This window comes from Neoarius graeffei, chromosome 9 (assembly GCF_027579695.1).
Source record: "Neoarius graeffei isolate fNeoGra1 chromosome 9, fNeoGra1.pri, whole genome shotgun sequence".
Classification (NCBI taxonomy): Eukaryota; Metazoa; Chordata; class Actinopteri; order Siluriformes; family Ariidae; genus Neoarius; species Neoarius graeffei.
Window position 1 is genome coordinate 83,538,673 of NC_083577.1, and position 27,682 is coordinate 83,566,354.

Below are 27,682 nucleotides of genomic sequence, written 5' to 3' on the forward strand. Positions count from 1 at the left end.
TTCTCAGGAAACAAACAAACAAAAAAAGCATTTATTTTAAAATTTCATTTTCAATCTCTCAATTTTGGGGCATTTCCAAAAATATAATATGTAAATATGAAATAAAGGATGCAACCTGAATGAAAAGGAATGTCCACCAAAACAATGAGGTTTAAAAAAAAAAACTTAAACCTGCGACGTCTCTGCTGGGTTCTAGCTCTCTGAGCTGCATTTCTGAGAAACGGCTCCGCTTTTATTCTCCGTCTTGCTTTTCTTCGCTGCCCTGTTCGGCTGCCGTGCTGCTCTCTTCTTTCCTCCCCGCTGATTCTGTTGCTGCAGTCGTTCCTTTTTCTTCTCTAAATACGATGCCATATTGTCAAAGTTCGTCTTGTAGAGATGACGGAACCGACTCTCTGCACCGATGGAGGCTGAGAAGGAAAAAGGAGATGAGAAGCAGAAGAGATTATCATCAGCAAAATGGAAGAAAAAAAAATTGAGGAGAAGAGAACGTACTTGCGAAAATAAAGCCATTGAAATTTAAGCAATAAAAAAAAATAATAAAATAAAAAAAAAGTTAGGCTGTGCTGCTGTAGGAAAATTATAAAAAGAACGACATGCAGCTATAAAACACACTCGTTCCCTCACCAGCGTCTCTTATCAGGGTGTCTGCAGGCTTGAACAAGTTCAATTTAAGACTTTTTAAGACCTTTTTAAGACCATAACAGGTTAAATTTAAGACTTATGCTGCACAAAAAATAAAGAAAATTGGGAGAGCCTGAATTACTTTCAAAATAACAATTTATCATCATTCACCAATGAACTCATTACATCCCTAGGGTGCGCGCTTGCATTAACCTCCTAAGACCCACGCTGTTTTTTTACATGCATTTTTTTTATTTCTTTTTGCTATTTGGGCTTATTAGAACCTGATTAGAATAAAAACTAAGCATCATCTTTGATAAGATGTACTTCTTGAGAAAAAGTATGTCCACATATGTGGATTCTTGTTCTGAATTTCTAAAAAGTGCTGTCCACGTATGTGGACGCTAGGCCCTAGGAGGTTTTAATGAGGAACCAAGTTGCAGTGGAGCCAAAGACATCCCGCAAATCACTTGAGGAGGAGGCATTCGATTCCGTACGGTTTGTGTGTTGTAATGTTACAGTTTGCACGGAGTTAGCTGATACACCGTCTCGAGATGTGCTTGGACCTGACAACGGTGAACAAAATTGAGTGACGGCATGCGATTGTTGCAGACTTTTATGGGCAGCCTGGTGCTTCTCCGCTTTCGTGTGCGATTCCGGTGCCTTTACACCCAGGGTGCGGAGTTTGAGTGTTCTTTTGCACAATGTGCAGTACGCCTCAAACGGATTGTTTGGTACACGTTTTAACCAGTCTACGAAATCAATGCGTTCAAGCCAGCAGTCGTTAAACTTGCATTTGCCCATTTTGCTACAAACCGTGACAATCTCCCTCGCTTCTTTTAGGCTCTACTGTCTAAATGCGTGCGTACCATGCCCTGTGCATCACCATGCCAACCGGGCTAGACGCCGGATTCCACTGTGTCTCATTTGTAATTTGCAGCGTAGCCTACTGATACTAAGTAGGCCTAGCCTATATGACTAATTACGAATATCACAAACACATTTAACAAAAAAAAAAAGCAAATGGGGCAGGCCCGGCGCCAGGAACAGTTTACTAAGGGGGCAATTAGAAATCGCAAGGGGGCAAATATTTTTCATATAGTGTGTAGTAGTGATGGCGGTCTGACAACGTGTTTCAAACAATTAACTGCGCCAACCACAAAACCACGGCCCCGAAGGTTGCTTTTAGTCCGGGAAAATCATGTGGCATATTACCAGGGCAGTTGCGCTTTATCAACCCCCGTGCCCACCTGTTAACCCTCCCCTCCAATTTTCTCACAGACACGCGTTACAACCGGAAAGATGCCAAACATAAAACAACACACACAAACCTACAGGCAAGTCCTTTACATTTAAAATACATACAAATAGCTCCGCGGCATGAAAACAAAACGTCAATGCAAGTCTAAGGTACTTGGCTCGGCGGCCAAAATCTCATTTCATCTCATTATCTCTAGCCGCTTTATCCTTCTACAGGGTCGCAGGCAAGCTGGAGCCTATCCCAGCTGACTACGGGCGAAAGGCGGGGTACACCCTGGACAAGTCGCCAGGTCATCACAGGGCTGACACATAGACACAGACAACCATTCACACTCACATTCACACCTACGCTCAATTTAGAGTCACCAGTTAACCTAACCTGCATGTCTTTGGACTGTGGGGGAAACCGGAGCACCCGGAGGAAACCCACGCGGACACGGGGAGAACATGCAAACTCCACACAGAAAGGCCCTCGCCGGACCCGGGGCTCGAACCCAGGACCTTCTTGCTGTGAGGCGACAGCGCTAACCACTACACCACCGTGCCGCCCGGCCAAAATCATAATTTAAAAAAAATCAACAGACCCCGCGGCTGCACCAGTAATAGCCTTCCTGACTCGCACCGAGTCAACGCTAACCACTTAATCCGCGATCCCAGTTTAGGCGTGTAGGGGACTAAACACTCTGAAGTGATGAATTTTCACCCCCGCTGCATGGGGGGTGACGTCAACGACACATTCTTACGCTATTTGCGCACAAAGCGGACCATATATGAACACATACACCGACATAAACGGAGATAAACTTAGCCTACAAAGAAAGAAAATGGATTCACAATATTGTGATTGAATTCGTTTAATTCGGTGGGGGAAAGACTACTCCCGTAAACTCCCGCATATTACAGGATATTGCAGAGACAGTGCACTTGTAAGTGTACATGTAAAACCCCCGCCCGCACAACCCCTCCGTCTATAATACATTATATTTTCATAAGAAAACAATTAAGTGATCTGAGTCTCCGTTGAGGGGGCGGGGCTGTAGCCACGAGGGGGCGACGCCCCCTTTCGCCACCCCACGGCGCTGGGCCTGGAATGGGGTAAATGGACGTAAGGATTTAAGACTTCACAAAATTACATTTAAGACCTACAATGCAAAATATGCTCGTATTTTAGACTTTTTAAGGCCTTAAATTAGGATTATCAAATTTTAGACTTTTTAAGACTCCGCGGAAACCCTGCTTATTATTAAAGTAAGACAAAAATTAAGACCAAAAAAAAAAAGAAACCCCTCCTCATGGTACAAACAGAAAATTATAAACTTCTATAAACGTACAACGACTGCACATGCTTCATGTCTTACAGTAATGATGGATGTTGTTTCTCTTTACTTACAATAGTCAAGCAGTTCTTGACATAATATGGATTACTACAGCACAGTTGTACTGTTGAATGGGGCTATTTACTGTATTTTTTTTAAATTTATTATTTACTGTTTGAGCTCAAACTTATTAACAAGGCAAGAAATTGCACTAATTAACTTTTGACGAGGCACCTGTTAATTGAAAAGCGTTCCCGGTGACTACCTCATGAAGCTTGTTAAGATAACGCCAATAGTGTGTAAAGCGTCATGAAGGAAAACGCTGGACACTTTGAAGAATCTAAAATATCAAAAGATATTGTTGAACCCTTTTTTTTTTTTAAAAATGCATAATTCCATCTATGTTCCAGATGATATTATTTCATAGTTTTGATGTCTTCAGTGTTGTTCTAAAATGTAGAAAGAGTCAAAATACAGAAAAACCTACAAATGAGTAGAACAGGGGTGTACAAACTAATTTGTATATAATTTAGCAGATGACAGCGCGTTTCTATACAGCAACTTACTGAACTCTGGTCTCCAGGTAAAAATAAGGAAACTGACTTTTAAAGGAGAACTGAAGGCAAATTTACCATCATCAAACTTTTACTAAATCTAGGAATGCACTTCTGATCGCTATTTTGTCGCTGCTATAGCAAGTTATGAGTGTTTGAAATACGCTCTGTAATATATCAGTCCGTATGTCAAAGCAGTGGCCGTAAACGAGATTCGTTGAGACCTGTGCGAGACATCATAGGACGGAAGTAAAACGTACAGCGGAAATCAAAGTCACCGACATCCGCCAACATTGTCAAAAGACGCGCGCGCCCTCTTTCGAATGCTGATGTAATCAAGCCGGAAGTTTTGTTTGTTTTAATAGCAATCAGGAAAGTTTGAAAAAAGTAGGCAGTAATCGTCATTTAAACTCGTTTTTATGCAATATTTTGTTTGGAAAACAGTTTTCAAAATGGCAGCACTGACACTTGGCTGACACTTCACGTTTCGAAGTCTCGCACAAGTCTCATGAAGATCGCGCGGATAAGCGACGCCTGCCGTGGACCAAACGAACTAAATTCAACACAGCTAAAAACCGAATAGGCTGATAAGTATAATATTTAATTGCAGTTAGCTGCCAATACGAGTCACGATATAAGGTTACTAAAACTGAAAACGTAATTGAAGAACACGTTAATTAAGAAATAAAGCAAGTTTAAAAATGACTTCAGTTCTCCTTTAAGCCTCAGTTCTGAATTTTGGAACAAATGCAAAACATGCTAATTAAGGTGTTAATAAACATGCTCTGTGGGTTTAATTTTACTTGGTTAATATGGGGGTTCGTTATTTTACTTATTTGGTTTATGAGCTCATCCGGCTACAGGCCAGGCTGGATGAGCTTATGTGATCACGCATCGTCTGTCCATCGTCCGTCAACAATTTACAAAAGTCGTGACTCCTCCTACAGGATTGATCGGATTTCGATCATTAAATAAACAAGACGACATGGTCATCACTATCCCCCACCACGAGCATTATCGCGTTATCAGAGGTGCACAAGAACGAGTGGTGAAGCCGCGATGTCATCGTGTTGTAAGAATGAGTGTAACAATAGCGAAACTTCGTAACCAATCAGCACTTATCCTGATCAAGTTCGATTACCCGTTCTACTTCTTGATAAACTTCGGAACCGATCAGAACCAGAAACGAAATAAGAGAAACGTCGTTATAACGTCGTAGTATCGGAAGATAATCGGCAGATAAAAAGATAAACGAAATTCACCTCGTGGTTCGCCAAGACTACCGATTCGATATCAAGTAAGTGGTGTTTATTTTAAGAAAATTTACCTTTTAATTATCACAGCTTTTGTTTGGTCCTTCTGAAAGGTCAAATGAAAGGTTTTGTAAGTTTTTGCTTTCATTTTTTTATTTTACTTTAGAGTCTTTACACTACACTTGTGAAACAAAATGTGCTCATTCGTACTAAATAACGCTTCTAAGACGATTCATGAACGAGTGCTTTCTTTCTTACGATTTTGAAAATAGATCGAGTTCACAGCACTGGATTTTGAACAAAAAACACAGTAAACAAAATTGGGAACCAAAACACTCCAAGCCCTGATGCTGCTCACAGCTTGGTGATGCTTGCAAGAGATGAGGCGAGGATCATTGATAACATGTACTGTATATATGCGATATTTACTGTATGGACATGGGATCAGCAGCCACATGGACCCATAGGGCACCTATTTTTGTAAATTGTAGACGGACAAACAGACGGACGATGAGTGATCATGTAAGCTCATCTGGCCTGGCCTGTGGCTGGATGAGCTTAAGAAAAATAAATTAATACAACTGTTAGTTTGTTAATATTAGTGTATCAATTCTATAATCTATAGATCAATAATCTGCATAAAAACAAAAATAATGCATGTCACTTTAGGGAACCTAGATGTAAAGCATCATCATGAAGCACCTCACCTTTGAAGAGCTCCCACTGAGCGTGCACTGTTTCTGATACCCTCTGTAGGTCAGGGCTTTCTGACACACACTGCACCGCAAGCGAGCGAGCGAGCACACACACAGACACACACACACAGGGTAAGAATGTTGTAAAAAATGTCAACTTATTGTTTAGAAATGTCCTATTTATCAGAAAAATAAACATCCAGCACGATATTTTTCCAGAACTGGTTTCCATGTGAAAAGCGTGTGTGTGTTTGCATGCACATGCGTACGGTACCTTCCAGCGCTCCTCTGTATATGTGTACAGAAGTACATTTGTGTCCTTGTTCTCCAATAAGACCCAGAGTCGACCCTGAGGGTCAAAGGTCATATCCCAGAGGTTCTGAGGCAGAGTGAGTGTCTCAGTCGGAGTTAAGCTCCCGTCTGATCCTTCCTCTACTGTAAACAGCTGAATGGAGGGAAAACTTTGATAGAAAGAGAGACAAAAAAAATTGTTACAGTTAAGAGATGCACATCAAATCTGGTTAATCTGTCATTATGGACTGTTTTTTCATGCACACCTGAGTATAAACTGATTATGATCTGATTTCAGCAGTTAATCAAATCAGCAGTTGTATTATGATCTCATAAACCAAAAGCATTTTGTCAGATTTCAAGAAATACAGAGGCACTCAAATTAAGATCAGATTATTTAGAGCAGGGGTTTAAAGTGTGGGAGAGTCCGCCCCCCCTCAGAGAGCAAATAAACAACAGCGCCCCCTTACAATTTTTGTTGTTGCTATACTTAATGTTCCATTCGTATTTTAAAAAAAATGATTGTTGTACACATTTTTTTCTTTTACACATTTTAAGCATCTGTGCTTTTTGAAAACATCTTTTTTTTACACATTTAAAACATATGAGCTTTATTAAAATCTTTTTTTACACATTTTAAACATCTGTGCTTTTTTTTAAAACCTCTTTTAATACATTTTAAACATCTGTGCTTTTTTAAAACCTCTTTTAATACATTTTAAACATCTGTGCTTTTTAAAACCTCTTTTAATACATTTTAAACATCTGTGCTTTTTAAAACATCTTTTTTTACACATTTTAAACATCTGTGCTTTTTAAAACATTTTTTTAACACATTTTAAAACATCTGTGCTTTTTTTAAAACATTTTTTACACATTTTAAACATCTGTGCTTTTTTTAAACATCTTGTTTTACACATTTTAAACATCTGTGCTTTTTTTAAAACCTCTTTTTTTTTTTTACACACACATTTTAAACATCTCACAGCATCGTTAGCTAGCACCTCTTGGCAGACAACACACTGTGGCAGTGGAGCATCTTCAGATCCAGTCCATGAAAATCCAAACTTTAAATAATCGTGGTCATACTTCCTTCTTTTTTTGCTTGGCCCGGACTCTGTCTCCTCACTCACTGTAGCTTTAGGTACTAAAAATCGATCCATTTTGTCTCTGGCAAAGGCTAGCTGAAGTTTGCTAAATGTCTGCAATAGTAACTTATTCTGGTTTATTTTTCCTCACGTTGCGCCCCCCCCCGAAGAACTCTGGCGCCCCCTAGGGGAGGCACGCCACACACTTTGAAAAGCCCTGATTTAGGGCATGGATACAGTTTTTTTTTTTTGTAAATATTTACTTTAAGCAAAAAAACTAAAAAAAAAAAAAACTACCACTTCACTACTTTAAAATTTTCATTATGCTAATACTAATGCCATGAAAAGAAATCCGAGTTTTCCGCATCATCAGATTTTTACTCTAATTATTTATTGATTGATTGCAAAAATCTGATTTACTTACACAATTTTGTTTTTCTGTTCAAATAAATACGTCTGCGCGCATATTTGTTTACATGGTCAGTAGACACATTTAGTTTGGCATGATATTCGTACTGGACAGAGTAAAGCGCACATACACACCTCTCACACTGCACAGCGACATGGCGTCCATCCGGCGAGCTGATGATCCGACTCACAGCAAACCTCACTGGCTAAAGATCACAACAGGAATATGGCATAGTGGAACATTTTACATTTTTCATCAATAATATTCATCTCATTATCTCCAGCCGCTTTATCCTGTTCTACAGGGTCGCGGGCAAGCTGGAGCCTATCCCAGCTGACTACGGGCGAAAGGCGGGGTACACCCTGGACAAGTCGCCAGGTCATCACAGGGCTGACACATAGACACAGACAACCATTCACACTCACATTCACACCTACGCTCAATTTAGAGTCACCAGTTAACCTAACCTGCATGTCTTTGGACTGTGGGGGAAACCGGAGCACCCGGAGGAAACCCACGCGGACACGGGGAGAACATGCAAACTCCGCACAGAAAGACCCCCTGTCAGGCACTGGGCTTGAACCCAGAACCTTCTTGGCAAAATTAAGAATCGCTAACAACTCAAACCGACACGTTTGACAGGGATGGAGGTGGATGATTGATGATTGTGCTTTAATCTATTAAAGACAGTAATGCAGCAGTTGATCACCAGAAGAGGCAGCTGTGTCATTAGCAGATGTTGGTTTTACCTTTTCACTGTCCGTATCAGAGCTCTGTGAAACGCCATGCTGCTGCAGGTCGATGCTCTGTAACCGCCGGCCGGACTCATAATGCCAAAGTTTCACCGTGCCGTCCTGGCAATACCAAAAATAAATAAAATAAATAAAACAATAGAACACTTGCTTCTTAGTTTTTCTTACTTATTTGCTTTTCTGTATTATTGTTCGACTGTGGCACTGGACTTCTGATCGGAAGGTTGCGAGTTCAAATCTCAGCACTGCCAAGCTGCCACTGCTGGACCCTTGACAAAGATTTTAACCCTCAACTGCTCAGCTACATCATCATCATCTTGGCAGAGGTTTTTTTTACACCAGATGCCCTTCCTGACACAACCCTCCCCAATCTATCCAGGCTTGGGACTGGTACTAAGTATGTACTGGCTTGTGCAACCCCAGTGGCTGGGTATATTTACCTAATCTAGATGTCTTTGAACTGTTGGAGGAAACCAGAGAACTCGGAGGAAACCCACACAGACACTGGGTTCACGTTGTTTTTGACTTAAGAACATGCAAACTCCACACATATCGACTGAAGTTTGAACCCAGAAGCTTCTTGCTCACCACTACACCTACTCAGCTGTATAAATGAGATAAACGCAAGTGGCTCTGGATAAGAGCAGCTGTGGCATCAAATGCCACAAACTCGCATGTAAATACTGATAAATGCATCATAAAACAAACTCCGGGTGTTCAAATACATTTGACTGCAAGTCTGTTATATATAACTTGAGCCTTTATGTCCTGTTCATGCCAAAATGGCCATTTTACATTGTTCGCTCATTCAATCTTCAATTCAGTTGCTTTACCCTGATCGAGATGGCAGTGGATTCAGAGCCTATTCCAGGAACATTAGGTGTGAGGTGGGACACCGCCTTGGATAGGACCCCCAGTGCATCAGAGGGCACCATACACACACTTGATATTATTTACAGCTTAATTTCTAGAAAGCACTGTCTGTTTCCAAATGTATAATAAAATGGTGATTCAATTCCCAGTGACATTTCCTCAATCAATTATTTAAACAAAATATTTGATTCGTACCCCTGAGCCTGAGAGAAGCCATTCAGGATGTGCAGCTGGAACACACAGAGCACTGACGAACCTGCAAGAAAAAACAAGACAGATACACAACTGGGGTGAAAACAATCAGACTGTGCATCAGCGAGCGCCGAAAAATACACCTAATTATTTATTATTGTCTACTTATCAAGCATTCACTAGGACTTCTTATCACCCAGTAGTACTAGTACAGTACTTTTTTTTTTAATCACACTATCACGCTTTCATCCACCTGTATCAGTTTGTGATTATAAATAAATTGCAAACACATCATTTCAACAACACAATCGTTTTAATAACATTTTTTTTTAGCTGAACAGTTGAAAACTAACTTTTCATTTTGGACATTCTGTCTACTAAAACACTTTGGATACCAGCTGCGCACGTTGGCGCAGGATGGTTAAGCAGTGGCTCTGCGCACGCTCTCCCGCACGCTGTCTGTCAAGTGAAACACAGAAGGAATTCACTTCAGACAGAATTCAGAGACAGGTCAGAACCAGTTATATGCAATGTATATTGAGGAAAACGTGTTGCTTTTGGTAAATTGACGTTAGCAGGTGTGTTATGCTGAAAGTGCATTTTTTTTCAGAGACCGTACATTTTGCTTTCCGGCACGACCAAATCTTTTATTGGTACGCCGGACCGGCCAGGACCAGCTTACTTTCACCCCGATTTTACTTCTGTCAAAAATAACACAAAAGAGAGTAGTTACAATTGTTCATGACTAATGTGCATTTATTTCAAGAACCGGAGTATTTTGATACTGTTATTAAATACATAAATGAGAACAACACAGAGCACCATAATATAATATCGACAAATAAAAATATATTGGACTTTTTCCCCCCGGTCTGCAGGTTGGGATGTCTGTAAACCAATCAGGATGCTCTTTGGCTACGTTCACACTGCAGGCTGAAGTGACTCAAATCCGATCTTTTCGCCCATATGTGACCTGTATCCGATCTTTTATTGACAATATGAACGACACAGATCCGATTTTTTCAAATCCGACCCAGGCCGTTTGGATATGTCGTCCTAATTCCGATTCCTATCCGCTCTTTTCATATGCGACTTCAGTCTGAACCGCCAGGTCGCATTCATCCGACTTACACGTCATCAACAAGCCACAAACGTCACTATTCTGCGCTGAAGTAGGCGGCGGGTCTCTCAAAAAAAGTTACAACAACATGGCGCATGACATCAATGCGAGGGACACTTCGGGCTGTGAAGGTTCTGAATTTTCTCAATGGAAGGACGCAGAGGTTAGGGAGCTGATTTCCATTTGGGGGGATGCAGCTATTCAAGCTAGATTGGATGGGTCATACCGCAACCGGGCGGTTTTACTTCCGTAAACACTGGCCATGCTCACTGTGTGTGACGTCGTCGTATCCTGCAATGCGCATGCGGAACACTTTTAGGTCGCTTTTCGTTCATACTGAGGATCACATACAAGTCGCATATATTTGTTAATGTGAACGACCTCACAAAAAAATCAGATTTCACAAAAAAATCGGAATTGAGCATTAAGCCTTGCAGTGTGAACGTAGCGTTTGTCTAGCATGCGCTTCATGAACAGGCACATGCGCAGTCTTTCTCGCTCTCCCTTGCGCATTCCGTCATATGCGTGATGCAGACATTAACGTTTCGCGTGCACGCTCTTGCTCTAGATTCTGGGAGATATTATCCAATTTGCGGGCATCAGGGAGCCACTATCAATATGCGTGAGACTCCCGGAACTTCCGGGAGACTTGGGATGTCCGTTATATGCATGCGCAGTAGTGAAAAAACCGACAGCCTGACCGTCCTGCCAATAAACACATCGATTAACACAGACACGACACGCGCTTAATATGTGGCGGCTTTACTTGACGGTGTGTCTGAATCTTCGCTTCATATATATTTTTTATTTTCAACTAGCGAGCCAGGCTGGCTAGTGACAGGAATTACTCGCCAAATGACAAATTAAGTCGCCTCGGGCGACCGGACCACCGCGAATTTCGAGCCCTGTATATATATATATATATATATATATATATATATATATATATATATATATTACACCCAATGGTGCTTGAAAGTTTGTGAACCCTTTAGAATTTTCTATATTTCTGCATAAATATGACCGAAAACATCATCAGATTTTTACACAAGTCCTAAAAGTAGATAAAGAGAACCCAGTTAAACAAATGAGACAAAAATATTCTACTTGGTCATTTATTTATTGAGGAAAATGATCCAATATTACATACCTGTGAGTGGCAAAAGTATGTGAACCTTTGCTTTCAGTATCTGGTGTGACCCCCTTGTGCAGCAATAACTGCAACTAAACATTTGCGGTAACTGTTGATCAGTCCTGCACACCGGCTTGGTGGAATTTTAGCCCGTTCCTCCGTACAGAACAGCTTCAACTCTGGGATGTTGGTGGGTTTCCTCACATGAACTGCTCGCTTCAGGTCCTTCCACAACATTTCCATTGGATTAAGGTAAGGACTTTGACTTGGCCATTCCAAAACATTAACTTTATTCTTCTTTAACCATTCTTTGGTAGAACGACTTGTGTGCTTAGGGTCGTTGTCTTGCTGCATGACCCACCTTCTCTTGGGATTCAGTTCATGGACAGATGTCCTGACATTTTCCTTTAGAATTCGTTGGTATAATTCAGAATTCATTGTTCCATCAATGATGGCAAGCCGTCCGGGCCCAGATGCAGCAAAACAGGCTCAAACCATGATACTACCACCACCATGTTTCACAGACAGGATAAGGTTCTTATGCTGGAATGCAGTGTTTTCCTGTCTCCAAATATAATGCTTCTCATTTAAACCAGAAAGTTCTATTTTGGTCTTACCCGTCCACAAAACACGTTTCCAGTAGCCTTCTGGCTTGTCCACGTGATCTTTAGCAAACTGCAGGCGAGCAGCAATGTTGTTTTTGGAGAGCAGTGGCTTTCTCCTTGCAACCCTGCCATGCACACCATTGTTGTTCAGTGTTCTCCTGATGGTGGACTCATGAACATTAACCAATGTGAGAGAGGCCTTCAGTTGCTTATAAGTTACCCTGGGGTCCTTTGTGACCTCGCCGACTATTACACGCCTTGCTCTTGGAGTGGTCTTTGTTGGTCGACCACTCCTGGGGAGGGTAACAATGGTCTTGAAATTTTCTCGATTTGTACACAATCTACAACCCCGATTCCAAAAACGTTGGGACAAAGTACAAATTGTAAATAAAAACGGAATGCAATTATGTGGAAGTTTCAAAATTCCATATTTTATTCAGAATAGAACATAGATGACATATCAAATGTTTAAACTGAGAAAATGTATCATTTAAAGAGAAAAATTAGGTGATTTTAAATTTCATGACAACACATCTCAAAAAAGTTGGGACAAGGCCATGTTTACCACTGTGAGACATCCCCTTTTCTCTTTACAACAGTCTGTAAACGTCTGGGGACTGAGGAGACAAGTTGCTCAAGTTTAGGGATAGGAATGTTAACCCATTCTTGTCTAATGTAGGATTCTAGTTGCTCAACTGCCTTAGGTCTTTTTGTCGTATCTTCCGTTTTATGATGCGCCAAATGTTTTCTATGGGTGAAAGATCTGGACTGCAGGCTGGCCAGTTCAGTACCCGGACCCTTCTTCTACGCAGCCATGATGCTGTAATTGATGCAGTATGTGATCCTCTTCCCATCTTTACTTCTGAGAACCGCTGCCACTCCAAGATGCTCTTTTTATACCCAGTCATGTTAATGACCTATTGCCAATTGACCTAATGAGTTGCAATTTGGTCCTCCAGCTGTTCCTTTTTTGTACCTTTAACTTTTCCAGCCTCTTATTGCCCCTGTCCCAACTTCTTTGAGATGTGTTGCTGTCATGAAATTTCAAATGAGCCAATATTTGGCATGAAATTTCAAAATGTCTCACTTTCGACATTTGATATGTTGTCTATGTTCTATTGTGAATACAATATCAGTTTTTGAGATTTGTAAATTATTGCATTCCATTTTTATTTACAATTTGCACTTTGTCCCAACTTTTTTGGAATCGGGGTTGTATCGGATTGTGGATTGGTGGAGTCCAAACTCTTTAGAGATGGTTTTATAACCTTTTTCAGCCTGATGAGCATCAACAACGCTTTTTCTGAGGTCCTCAGAAATCTCCTTTGTTCGTGCCATGATACACTTCCACAAACATGTGTTGTGAAGATCAGACTTTGATAGATCCCTGTTCTTTAAATAAAACAGGGTGCCCACTCACACCTGATTGTCATCCCATTGATTGAAAACATCTGACTCTAATTTCACCTTCAAATTAACTGCTAATCCTAGAGGTTCACATACTTTTGCCACTCACATATGTAATATTGGATCATTTTCCTCAATAAATAAATGACCAAGTAGAATATTTTTGTCTCATTTGTTTAACTGGGTTCTCTTTATCTACTTTTAGGACTTGTGTGAAAATCTGATGTTTTAGGTCATATTTATGCAGAAATATAGACAATTTTAAGGGGTTCACAAACTTTCAAGCACCACTCTGTGTGTGTGTGTACAAGTTTACATACAGTGACATGAATGACGATTTCTATGAACTGTTCTTTTTCTGTGGCAGAATGATTGTACAGCATACATCTTTAAATTAAAAAAAAAACTAGTATTTGGTGCACAAGTTTTAATTTTCTTTGGGTTTTCTGAATTCAACACAGGGTCAAAAATGTACATACGCTCACTTAGATTATTAATTCAGAGGTGCTGAAACTTCCAAAATGTCTCTTATCTTGCAAAGGCCAAAGTCTCTTAACTTCTGGCTACAGATCAAAATTGATTATAGCTGGTAGCTTCTCTGTGTCTTCATAAAAAGGGTTTGTTTACAGCACTCACTGGATTGACCAACACATAGTAAAATGGGAAAGTCCAAGGAGCTCAGTGCAGATCTGAGAAAGAGGATCGCAGATATACACAACTCCGGAATATCTCTTGGAACCATTTCTAAACAACTGCAAATTCCAAGATCAGTTCAAACAATTGTATCCAAGTTATTGTGAGGTGTCGTCACTTTGCTTCAAGAAAGCCCAAACTGTCACCCTCAGCTGAAAGGAAATTGTTCCTGACCATCCAAACCAATCTGGGAACCACCATGGCACAGCCCTGTCATGAACTGGAAGCTGATGGATCACTGTCTACAGTTCAGATCACCATAGAGGCTGCTATCCAAGAAATAACCCCCTGCTCCAAAACTGACACCTTCAAGCTTAACTAAAGTTTGAAGCTGACCACATGGACAAATAAAAAGCCTTCTGGAGGAAAGCTGTATGGTCAGATGAGACAAAGATTGAGTTGTTTGGCCACAGTGACCACCATGTACAAAGGGACACTGTACCAGCTGGTGGTGGTGGTAGGATCATCATGCTCTGGGGCTGTTTTGCTGCCAGTGGAACTGGTTCATTGCACAAAGTGGATGGAATAATGAAGGAGGACTACCTCAGAATTCTTCAGCATAAACCATCAGAAACTTGAACACGACTTGGGAGTTACAACAGGACAATGAACCCAAACACGCATCAGAGCTGGTTGTGGAGGATAAAGCAGGCGAACATTAAGCTTAAAACAAGTCCTGACTTCAACCCTATTGAAAATATATGGACCGTGCTTATAAGTCGAGTCCATGCCAAGAAAAAAAGAAAAACTAATTTAATTGAACTCTACCATGAAGAGTCGTGAAATATCCAACCAGAATTCTGACAGAAACTTGTTCATGGTAAACAAAAAAAAAAAGTTTGGTCAAGGTGAATCTGCAAAGAGACATTTTACCTGAACATTAGGTGTGCTTTGTGTATATTTTTGACCCTGTGTTGATTTCAGAAAACCCAAAGAAAATTAAAACTTGTGCACCAAATTCTAGTGTTTTTTTTTATTAAAGATGTATGCTGTTCAATCATTCTGCCACAGAAAAAAAAAACCAACAGTTCAGAGAAATGACTGAAAGCCCAAATATTGCCGTGACATTCATATCCAAGATGACATTCATGTCACTGTATGTAAACTTCTGACCACAACTGTATACACACACAGGTCTGAGTAATTTATATTGTTGATCTCATGACATTCTATCTACATAAAAGCAAAACTTGATCTGAAAGACACTGAAAACATTTTTTTTTAAACTACGACTCTGTGCTTACTCTCTGTGTCCCAGACAGAAGGCCTGAATGTTGTATGGGGATCTGCAAAAGCTCACTCTGATCTTCTCATCTCTGTCTGCTGTGATGATGTACTTATCATCTGGAGACAGGGTCTGGAGAAAAGAATGTGAGATATTAAAGCAAACAGAAACACACACAATATCCTCAGGATAATTTCAGATGCACCACAATCACTGATTTTACAGTTAAAGCGCGAAACCTCTCTCAGGAACGTATGCAACAACAATTTTCAAATATTTATTCATTTAATTCTCTTTCTGCTTTCTGAAAGAAAGAAAAGTTACATTCACAAGAGTGTTGTTGAAAAGACTTTTCGAACAATCATCTTTCAAAACGCCAACAACCATGTGGATGGAACATCACACAGACAAAGTGCTGTCTATCCATCTGTATCTGTCTGTCTATACATCACACATTTTATATAAAGAAGAAAACAATTGGGGCAGGATATTAACACAAAGTCATCAATATACGGTGGTGTGATTCAGCCTGTTACACGGCAGAGATTAGGTTACCACTCCAAAGCTGATTATTTTCCTGTAACAGCTTGTGCCGAAGTGTTACATTCCTCTTAAAGAAGAACTGAAGGCAAATTTATCATCATCAAAATTCTCTCTCTCATTTTATTAAATATCGGAACACATTTCTGATCGCTATTTTGTCACTGCTATATCAAGTTATGAGTGTCTGAAATATGCTCTGTAATATATCAGTCCATATGTCAAAGCAATGGCTGTAAACGAGATTTGCTGAGACCTGTGCGAGACATCGTAGGACGGAAGTAAAATGTACAGTGGAAATCAAACCGACCAACATCTGCCAACGTTGTCAAAAGACGCACGTGCCCACTTTCGAATGCTGATGTAATCAAGCCGGAAGTTTTGTTTGTTTTGATAGCAATCAGGAAAGTTTGAAAAAAGTAGGCAGTAACCATCATTTAAACTCGTTTTTGTGCAATATTTCGTTTGGAAAACGGTTTTCAAAATGGCGGCACTGACACCTGGCTGACACTTCACGTTTCGAAGTCTCGCACAAGTCTCGTGAAGATCGCGCGGATAAGCGACGCCTGCCGTGGACCAAACGAACTAAATTCAACACGGCTAAAAACCAAATAGGCCGATAAGTATAATATTTAATTGCAATTAGTTGCCAATACGAGTCACGATATAAGGTTACTGAAACCGAAAACGTAATTGAATAACATGTTAATTAAGAAATAAAGCAAGCTTAAAAATTACTTCAGTTCTCCTTGAATCTGACCACAACAGTTCACTGATGATTACAAATATTCAAATCAAAAAACTCCAAAAATTTCGATTACAAATTTTTGGAGTCAATTATCACACAGAGGCTGTTTACTGATGATTACAAAAGGAGAAGTCACTTAGAATTTGTAAAAAAGTCTATTTACAAAGTACAGGGTTCTCCAAAAAATCTGCAGTAGTAAATTTTGCAATTTACATGCTTTCTGGTGCATTCTCAGCTAATAAATTACTAACAAAACATGGATGAACTTTCCTTCCAGATGTGTGTGTGTGTGTGTGTGTGTGCTTGGCTTCCTCAGTTCCCCTCTGTAGTACACTTCCTGGTTCGGTAACATACACTACCGTTCAAAAGTTTGGGGTCACCCAGACAATTTTGTGTTTTCCATGAAAAGTCACACTTTTATTTCCCACCATAAGTTGTAAAATGAATAGAAAATATAGTCAAGACATTTTTCTGGCCATTTTGAGCATTTAATCGACCCCACAAATGTGATGCTCCAGAAACTCAATCTGCTCAAAGGAAGGTCAGTTTTATAGCTTCTCTAAAGAGCTCAACTGTTTTCAGCTGTGCTAACATGATTGTACAAGGGTTTTCTAATCATCCATTAGCCTTCTGAGGCAATGAGCAAACACATTGTACCATTAGAACACTGGAGTGAGAGTTGCTGGAAATGGGCCTCTATACACTTATGGAGATATTGCACCAAAAACCAGACATTTGCAGCTAGAATAGTCATTTACCACATTAGCAATGTATAGAGTGGATTTCTGATTAGTTTAAAGTGATCTTCATTGAAAAGAACAGTGCTTTTCTTTCAAAAATAAGGACATTTCAAAGTGACCCCAAACATTTGAACGGTAGTGTAACTACATGGTAAGCTTATCTGGTGCGTGTGATGTACTTGATGTGCTTCTGGTGTGGTATTGTGTGTTGTATAGTTTTAATTTCCGCATAAATATTTGCACATAATTAGTTATTTGCACTTTATAAGTATGAAGCCTTAGCTAAGGGGCCAGACATCTCTCGGCACTCCGGGTCGCTTCTGGATATGAAAATAATAATTCTTAAGATATGAAAATATTAATTACGATTTATATGTACAAACCTGGGTGGCACGGTGGTGTAGTGGTTAGCGCTGTCGCCTCACAGCAAGAAGGTCCTGGGTTCGAGCCCTGGGGCCGGCGAGGGCCTTTCTGTGTGGAGTTTGCATGTTCTCCCCGTGTCCGCGTGGGTTTCCTCCGGGTGCTCCGGTTTCCCCCACAGTCCAAAGACATGCAGGTTAGGTTAACTGGTGACTCTAAATTGAGCGTAGGTGTGAATGAGAGTGTGAATGGTTGTCTGTGTCTATGTGTCAGCCCTGTGATGACCTGGCGACTTGTCCAGGGTGTACCCCGCCTTTCGCCCGTAGTCAGCTGGGATAGGCTCCAGTTTGCCTGCGACCCTGTAGAACAGGATAAAGCGGCTAGAGATAATGAGATGAGATGTACAAACCTGCAGAAATATATTTATTTGGCCCACGGAAGGTTTGAGTTTCTTCTTTGGTGGCATTTTATGAAAACAGAGTGAAATCATCTGCAACAACGACCAAGTGCATCTTTACCGTCATCTGCTACGGCATGGTCACGTGGTCCTGCTCAGCCAATCAGAGCGTGAGAATCGATCAACAAATACGGCGTTGCTTCCAGTCATGCTAGACCCGAATCAAAGACTATTTCATGGTGAAATAATTGGATTTGCAGAAAATTATGATTAGTGGAGATGATTTTTTTTTTCATTTTACCAATGAGCTCACTATATAGTCCTCTATATAGTAATTCCCTATATAGGGAGTAGTGAACGAGTGAGTGATTTCGGACACAGGGACTGAGTGTAGAAACAGTCATTTTCTACACTTTCTTTACAGTTTACAGGTAAACAGATACGGTACAGGTGTATCTCTGTATGGATCCTTTCCATGTTGTCAGACATTTTTAATAATGACGCGGATGAGTCCGTCAGTGGTCAAAACAAGTGGTTTAGTTTGACGTGGATGACTGCCCCAGAGGATTACATTGTATAGCTGTTTTGTGGTTCCTGGTTACAGGTTACAACGTTTTAAGTTGATAACGGACCAACGTCAATCGTCTTTGTCCCGAGTAAATATCTGGGTCCGGTTGCTCAAAACATGATTATCTGTTAACCAATGGTTAAATAGTGATTTACACCTCTCAGCCTGCGTTATCTTTTAACCACACATCAAAATGGTGCTCATCTTACAGGCAAACACTACTGGCACATTCCCGATTGTTAACACACGCCATCAAACAATCCAGATGAAGACCAAACAAGTTACTTCGATACAATGACAGATCGACATCAGTACCGATTTGCTAGACAACCTCTCCGTTATACATTTGATTTGTTGCAAGAAGATTTGGAACGCCCAGCAACGCGAAGAAGCCACGCATTGTCCGTTGACGAGCAGGTGCTCACTGCCCTTAGATTTTATGCAAGTGGCAGTTTTTTCCAAGTCACCAGTGATACAATGTACATCGAGAAAGGAATGGTTAGTAGAGCGGTTAATGACGTGACAAATGCCCTCGTGTCCAAGTCCAATCAGTACATTACATGGCCTCGTGATGACATACAGGTGCGGCGAATTAAGGAAGGGTTTTGATTTTGACATGGTGTGATGTCATAACCAACTGGTTATGGCTAAACCAATTGGTTTGCTCATGGTATGGTTAAATTCTTGGGTTTCAGTCAAGTGACTTTTCTTAGCGATTTCACTTCCGGTAAAACAGCTGGAGGTCTAGCAGAAAAATAAAACAGCTGCCGTAGTGCAAACCACTAGCAATAACTTATCAGAGTACGCTCGTAATCTAGAAGCCACTGCTGGCTTTAGATATATTCAGAAGATTGCTCTGTGCAATGGAATCGACCCCGACAGTCTGGGAAAGAAGGATTTGTCATACAATCTCGAAAACTACCCTTCAGTCGAGTTCCCCGACATCTCAAACTATCTGGTGTTGCAGACGTCCTTCTACACCGCAAAACAGATGAAAGTGTGGAAGAGTATGGAGGCTTACAACTTTTTTGTATGCGGCTGGGTAAAGGACCTCGGGATCAAGTCGCTGCCCAATGAATCCTGGATTGTTTTTGCCCGTGGAAGTAGGTTTTCTTTTTTTTAGCTTTTCTTCACGTCTTTACTGCAAGTTGAAGTGTAAACAAACAACAGTTGGCTTGATTCTCACTTGTGTTGGCTCTTATCTCTCAGCTAAATCATTCACAAAGATCATCAGAAACCCCTTTAAAGACCTGGATCTTAGTTAAACAAGACGGAGAAGTGATCACGGCGCATTGTAACTGTACGGCTGGGGAAGAATTTTGTCACGGCCTTCATGCATATGGACTTTATGAGGAGTGAACAAAGAAACAGCTGGGGACTTTAGCGCTTCGTGACTAAAAAAAGTACCGTAAAATAACGACACACAGCAAGAAAAGTACTTGGAAAACACTAAGGACAGAGCTGAGAGGGAAATACAAACCTTTCACCAAGTGAAACTCGAGCGTGCTTCGACTCGGCTCCCTTCGATTTCACGGAGAGGTTCGAAAGCCACCTTTCTCGACGTCTTTTTGTGAAATCCTGTGTTCGTTCACCCTTTTTTATTAGTTCACGGGGAACCCTGAAGAAACTTTTATCAGTTTCACAGTTTGATCGATTTGAACAACGCAAGCGTAAGGCATTTTTCATGAGAGCAATGCACCTTCTCCGTACAAACACTTTGTCAACTGAGCTTTGGTTGACCACCAGGTAAAGTTTTGAATAACTAATGAGGCGGATGTGACATCACATGAAACCCAGCAATTAGCTTCAAGAAACGATTTTTTAACGGCTGGTTAACGAACTTTGTTAAAATAACCATGTTTTGAACAACCGGACCATGGACCTAAAGAGATTGGAAAATAAGGGTCCGATTAAAAAACCCTGGAATTTTCCTTAAAACAAAGAAACACTTACAATGCCCAGTAGCATGGAGAGATGACCCAGCTTCAGCTCACCCTGCCTCTGTGGCTCCAGGACAGAGAATGAATAAACATCTCCAGATTTATCCGCCACAAACAGCTCATCCTCGGCCTGACTGAACACCAGAGAGGTACACCTGCGCACTACCCACCTGAAATATCAGAGATCAGTCCTCACTCTCGTACCAAATCCTCTGTATCCGAGTCACGTGATCAGAACGGCTACAGATACCTTGTGCTGATACACTGCCATGATGGTTGGGTGCGAAACAGAATCAATCTTTTGTTGTCATCTGTCAGAGCAGCATAATGTCCTGATCGTGACAGGGTGAGCGTGAGAATCAGGTCGCTTCCTTCCTCCTGAGAACCTCCACCATTGCTGAAAAGGGCAAAACACATGAAGACACATGAACAACTCTACTCCGCTACACTAGTTCACGTTCAGCGTGCTATACAAGTGTCCTACCTCTAACAAAATAGTAAAGTGTTATTTTAAAAAAAGTTGCCAGATCATGAAAAATAACTGTTTGCAGGTGTTTGTTACGTCACGTTATTTAATCACATAAACAAGAGAAAATTAAACTATTGATAAATTTTAACGTCCCATCAGTTATTTCTTACAGTGATTTAAAGCAGAGCTCAAAAGGACTGACCTCAATACCAACATCATATTGGAAACAAGCATGATCGGTTACCTTTCATCTGTTTCAGCTTCCTTCGGTTTCTGCTCTGTTTTTGTGCAGTCGAACACAAACGGTTCCCTTTATTAAAAACACACAAAATATCCTTATATGAGAGAGAGAGAGAGAAAGAGAGAGAGAGAGAGAGAGAGAGAGAGAGAGAGGATATGACATGACTACGTGAAGATGTGAAGTTTATCTTCGAGTGGTGAATGGATAAATTACGACGGAACAAAGTGAACAAGTGATATATTTTTCAACATGAGAATATAAAATTCACAGCCACCATGGAATGTTCTTTATATTATATAGACACATTCACAAAAAATACACAATCAAAAGAATTTTAATTTTGAACCGGTTCGCTCTTTTGACAATGCACATCTAGTCAGCAGGAAAACAGTGGGAGTGATGTAATCGGAGTGAAATATCAGGAAATATTATACACACAAGACGCTTTTTCCATGGAATAAAAACTTTTTTTTCGCGGTCCGGTTTCCATCAAATCCTGCGCTCTGATTGGCTGGCGAGCAGGGTCCGTACAATACGGATCCCAGTTACGGACCTCTGGCGACTCGCTCGTTCACAACAATAAACATTGTAGCAATTTTTAACATTTATTTTCGCATTTCTCAGAAGAACAGCATTAATTTTACAGCATGGATAGCGATAACGACAGTGTTCACAGCGAAAGCGAGTTTTACGACCCTGAGGAAGAAGAAATAAAAGAAAACATTTCAGGAGAAAGCTAAAAACCTGTAACTGTTGCTAACGCCGAGCAAAAACATGGCTGAATCCTGAATGACTCAATTCTGTATAAATAGGGGACTACATACGCGGCAAAATGTAGTTTTTTTCCTGCCATGGAAGTGCACTTGTATACCGAGGAGGAAGCCATTTGCATTACAGCCGTGAATGAGGATTCAAAAATGGTGGCTCAGCTCGGTTTTCCCTTTTGGGCGATCTCGTTTTCTATTAGAATTCGGTAAAGAAAAAAATTAATATATTATTTACCAGCTTAAGGTCGGTCTGTATGGTGAAATACCGTGACCTCAAAGGCCTCGGTCAGTACTTTCAAGACCTCAGTCACGGTATTTCATGATACGGACCCCCCAGCTGGTAAATAACATATGTATTCTTTCCCTTCTAGTGGGTTTATTGATAGCATGCAATATTATCATATCGCTGATCCTCCGTATATTATGCCACTCTCACCAATGGAGAATGAGCGTGCAATATTGTTATAATATTGCATCTTGTCAAGACAACACGACTTCATACGTCAGAGCTCATGCGACGATCCAATGACAAAACTTTTCTGCTGTGCATGCGCACAATCATTTCTTTGTTGGCCGGGAAAGAGAGAAGACGAGGCTAATCCAGTGCTCGGTTTAAACACTAAATAAATAAACTGAAACTAAAAGACACGCTGAACACCTGAAAGGCTACCAAAACTTCATTAGCTACTTTTCATGCATAATTACAAGAGAAAAACATACCAACGGACATCAAAAAACTGGAAGAGAGACACGTCAGAGATGTAAAACTTCCGTGCTAGTGAGTGACTGACAATTTGTAAACAAACATGGATACCAGGTTTGCTTCATTAAAAGGGAGAAGATTTTGAGAAAATTTTGGCTGCCAGGTCGCTCCGTTGTGTGTAGCTGTCGATGTTGATTTTAAAAGTAACTCAGTCAATTACACAGGGATAATAATAATAATTGGTTTGACTGTGCTAGCACTGGCCTTCGCTAACGCTACACCAGCTGGAAGGTAACTGGACTGCCGCACTAACAGCAGGTAAGCTAGCACTGCCTTAAAGAATGCTGATATGAAGAGTATCTATAATATTTTTATATTATATGTTTCTCCAAGAGGCGGCACGGTGGTGTAGTGGTTAGCGCTGTCGCCTCACAGCAAGAAGGTCCTGGGTTCGAGCCCCGGGGCCAGCGAGGGCCTTTCTGTGCGGAGTTTGCATGTTCTCCCCGTGTCCGCGTGGGTTTCCTCCGGGTGCTCCGGTTTCCCCCACAGTCCAAAGACATGCAGGTTAGGTTAACTGGTGACTCTAAATTGAGCGTAGGTGTGAATGTGAGTGTGAATGGTTGTCTGTGTCTATGTGTCAGCCCTGTGATGACCTGGCGACTTGTCCAGGGTGTACCCCGCCTTTCGCCCGTAGTCAGCTGGGATAGGCTCCAGCTTGCCTGCAACCCTGTAGAAGGATAAAGCGGCTAGAGATAATGTGATGTGATGTGTGATGTTTCTCCAATAGGCCAGATTATTCGTAACCATGGCCTTAACTTTCATTGTTATGCTGATGACTTTCAAATCTACATCACCATCACCCCTTCCATAGCCTCTGTCCAGCTGCTAAGGACTTGCATCACTGACCTTAAGCAATGGTTGCATAAGAACTGCCTTAAACTTAATGCTAGCATAACGGAGGTTCTATTAGTAGGTACCAAAAGACAGGTTCTGAACCTCTCCTGTTTCACTATTGATGTTGATGGTTTGTCTATTAGTCCTTCCCAAGTTATAAAAAACCTTGGAGTTCTCTTTGACTCCACCCTTACATTTGAACCCCATCTTAAACTAATTACTAAGAACGCTTTCTGTCACCTCCGCAATATTGCAAGTCTCCGCCCTCTTCTCTTGGAAACTGATGCCAAAATGTTGGTCAATGCGGTTATCTTTTCTCGTCTTGACCATTGCAATTCTCTCTTTTATGGTCTCCCTGCCACATTGCTCAATCGCCTGCAGTCCATCCAAAACTCAGCAGCTAGAGTCCTCACACTCACCAAGCGCACTGCTCACATCACTCCTGTTTTACAGCAACTTCTTTGGTTGCCAGTTATTTCTCAGATCAAATACAAAATCTTGCTTTTAACCTATAAAGCTCTTCATGGTTTCGCCCCTTCCTATCTCTGTGAGCTAATTCATTTGTACTGTCCCTCTCGCTCCCTCAGATCTTCTGTCTGTGGACTTCTGACTGTCCCACGTTTTAAACTGGCATCTATGGGTGGCAGATCATTCATTGTTGCTGCTCCTAAACTTTGGAACTCATTACCACAATCGCTTCATGACTGTTCCACTCTCTCTTCCTTCAAAGCTAACTTGAAAACTTTCCTCTTTACCTCACACTACTCTTCCTAGTGTGGCTTTTTTTTTTTTGGTAACTCCTGTGTAAAGCATCCTTGGGGTTGTGAAAGGCGCTATATAAATTGAAATTATTATTATTATTATTATTATTATTATTATTATATTGGCTGTTTTTTTCCGTGGTATAGCAGATATATTCCATTCAGCTACTCGTCTTCAACTCGTTCAATATCATGCGAGCTGAACGGAATATATCTGATATACCACTCAACACCAGCTAATATTATTTAAAATATTATGCATACAGGACACTTTTTCGATGGAATCAAAACGTGTTCTATTCCCTTCTAGCAGGTTTCATTCATTTCATTTGATAGCATGCAATATTGTCATCGTATCACTTATCCTACGTGTATTATGTCAATGGAGAATGAGCGTTGAATATGATTGACAATACTGCATGGTCGTCAAGACAACATGATGTCACACATCAGAGCTGATGCGAATATTCAATGAGGAAGTTTCCTGCTGCGCATGCGTGGAAGCACTTTGTTTGCCAGCGGTGTCTACAGTAAATTGTCACAGTGATTTGAAATAAATAAATTATAAATATACAGTACCAGTCAAAAGTTTGGAAACACCTTCAAATTCTATGTTTTTTTTTCCGACATTGTAAATTAATACTGAAGTCATCCAGACTATGCAGCAACACGTAAGGAATCATTTAGTAAACTTTAAAATGTTAATCAAACCAAAATATGTTTTAGATTCTTCAAAGTAGGCACCTTTTGCTTTGATTACAGCTTTGCACACTCTTGACATTCTCTCAATCAGCTTCATGAGGTAATCACTCGAAATGGTTTTCCAACAGTCTTGAAGGAGTTCCCAGAGGTGCTGAGCACTCGTCGGCTGCTTTGCCTTCACTCTGCGGTCCAACTCATCCCAAACTTTTTCAGACTGACTGACCTTCATTTCTTAAAGTAATGATGGACTGTCGTTTTTCTTTACTTAGTTGAGTAGTTCTTGGCATAATATGGATTAGAGCAGTACTCAAATAGGGCCATTCACTGTATACCAACTCTACCTCTTCACAACACAACTGATGGTCTCAAACACATTAAGAGGTCAAGAAATTAACTCTTGACAAGACACAGCTGTAAACTGAAAGCCATTCCAGGTGACTACCTCGTAAAGCTGACTGAGAAAATGCCAAGATGTGCAAAGCTGTCATCTAAGCAAAAGATGCCTACTTTGAAGAATCTAAAATCTCATCTCATCTCATTATCTCTAGCCGCTTTATCCTGTTCTACAGGGTCGCAGGCAAGCTGGAGCCTATCCCAGCTGACTACGGGCGAAAGGCGGGGTACACCCTGGACAAGCCGCCAGGTCATCACAGGGCTGACACATAGACACAGACAACCATTCACACTCACATTCACACCTACGCTCAATTTAGAGTCACCAGTTAACCTAACCTGCATGTCTTTGGACTGTGGGGGAAACCGGAGCACCCGGAGGAAACCCATGCGGACACGGGGAGAACATGCAAACTCCACACAGAAAGGCCCTCGCCGGTCACGGGGCTCGAACCCGGACCTTCTTGCTGTGAGGCGACAGCGCTAACCACTACACCACCGTGCCGCCCCAGAATCTAAAATATAAAACATATTCTGGTTTGATTAACACTTTTTTGTTTACCAAATAATTCCACATATATTTCTTCATAATGTCGATGACTTTAGTATTAACCCACAATTCAGAAAATTTTTAAATAATGAAAAAACACTGAATTAGAGGCGTTCCAAAACTTTTGACTGATACTATGTGTGTGTATATATATATATATAAATAAACCAGCATGTTCTATTTAACCTATAAGTAAACAGGTCCAACTTTAGCAATCTTTGCCATCCTGTTTTCTACTTGTGGCTGAAACATCTGATTCAGCTCTGATCAGCTGATTACTGTCAAATCTCAATTAAAAATAAATAAATTAAATTCTATGCTGAATTCAACATGTTTAAGTATTGTAAACAACTTGAACCTACAACCAACAAAGAATTGCTATAATTTCTGCTAATTGGTGAAATCAGTTATGATCATCACCAGAAGGGAAATGAAATGAAAATCCCACTTGCAGAAGCAGATTTACTCTCATGTGCCGCTTCCCACTGAGACTCGATCTACTCTGACTCACAGATCAACCACCGCTGTGTAAAATCAAACACAACATGAAGCTTCAGACCTGTTCTCTCTGACATTCACAGCTATTAAATAATGCGAGCTGCTCATCACCAGCCATTCTCCCGCACAGCACACAGCAGCCATGTTCACCGCTACTCACATCACATGGGAAAACCCGGCGCATGATTTACACGTCACCCATATAATGGCCTGACTGCACTGAGCTCTGAATAAAACCTGGAGAGCTCAGAGTGAAGCCATCCGGCCGCCATCTTACCACTCCCATCACATGGTTTTGGCTTTTGTTTTAAACTGTGGTATCCGATCAAATTTGCCCCAAGAAAAGTATCTCCTGACTTCCCCCCTCATTACCTTCTCTTATTTTCTCAACTTCACCCACATTCCTTCCATCTCTTTATAGTGCTCCCCTTCACTGTCGTTGCTTTTTTTTTCCTTTTCCAGTTCAGTCTCTGACAATTTTTTTTGAACGGCTCTTTTACTAATATAATTATTTTTAGGGAGAGTATTTCAGTTTTTTCTCTTATATAGTGTATCTTTCTCTTCCTTATATCGTGACTCGTATTGGCAACTAACTGCAATTAAATATTATACTTATCGGCCTATTCGGTTTTTAGCCATGTTGAATTTTAGCCGTTTGGTCCACGGCAGGCGTCGCTTATCCGCTCGATCTTCATGAGACTTGTGCAAGACTTCGAAACGTGAAGTGTCAGCCAGATGTCAGTGCCGCCATTTTGAGAACTGTTTTCCAAATGAAATATTGCACAAAAACGAGTTTAAATGACAATTACTGCCTACTTTTTTCAAACTTTCCTGATTGCTATCAAAACAAACAAAACTTCCAGCTTGATTACATCAGCATTCGAAAGAGGGCACGCGTGTCTTTTGACAACGTTGGCAGATGTTG

General features: G+C 40.8%; 1 protein-coding gene across 1 annotated transcript; it reads right to left on the minus strand.

Annotated features, from left to right (window-relative positions):
• On the minus strand, nucleotides 1-26,912 carry wdr4 (WD repeat domain 4). The gene is made up of 11 exons (XM_060930397.1): nucleotides 26,819-26,912; nucleotides 21,493-21,558; nucleotides 21,030-21,176; nucleotides 20,793-20,949; nucleotides 15,506-15,618; nucleotides 9,308-9,368; nucleotides 8,237-8,341; nucleotides 7,622-7,692; nucleotides 5,974-6,160; nucleotides 5,712-5,781; nucleotides 1-407 (listed from the first exon to the last, which is right to left on the minus strand). The coding sequence occupies exons 1-11, from the start codon at nucleotides 26,899-26,901 to the stop codon at nucleotides 193-195; spliced, it is 1,275 nt and encodes a 424-aa protein (XP_060786380.1). The 5' UTR covers nucleotides 26,902-26,912; the 3' UTR covers nucleotides 1-192.
• Between the last annotated feature and the right edge of the window lie 770 nt (nucleotides 26,913-27,682).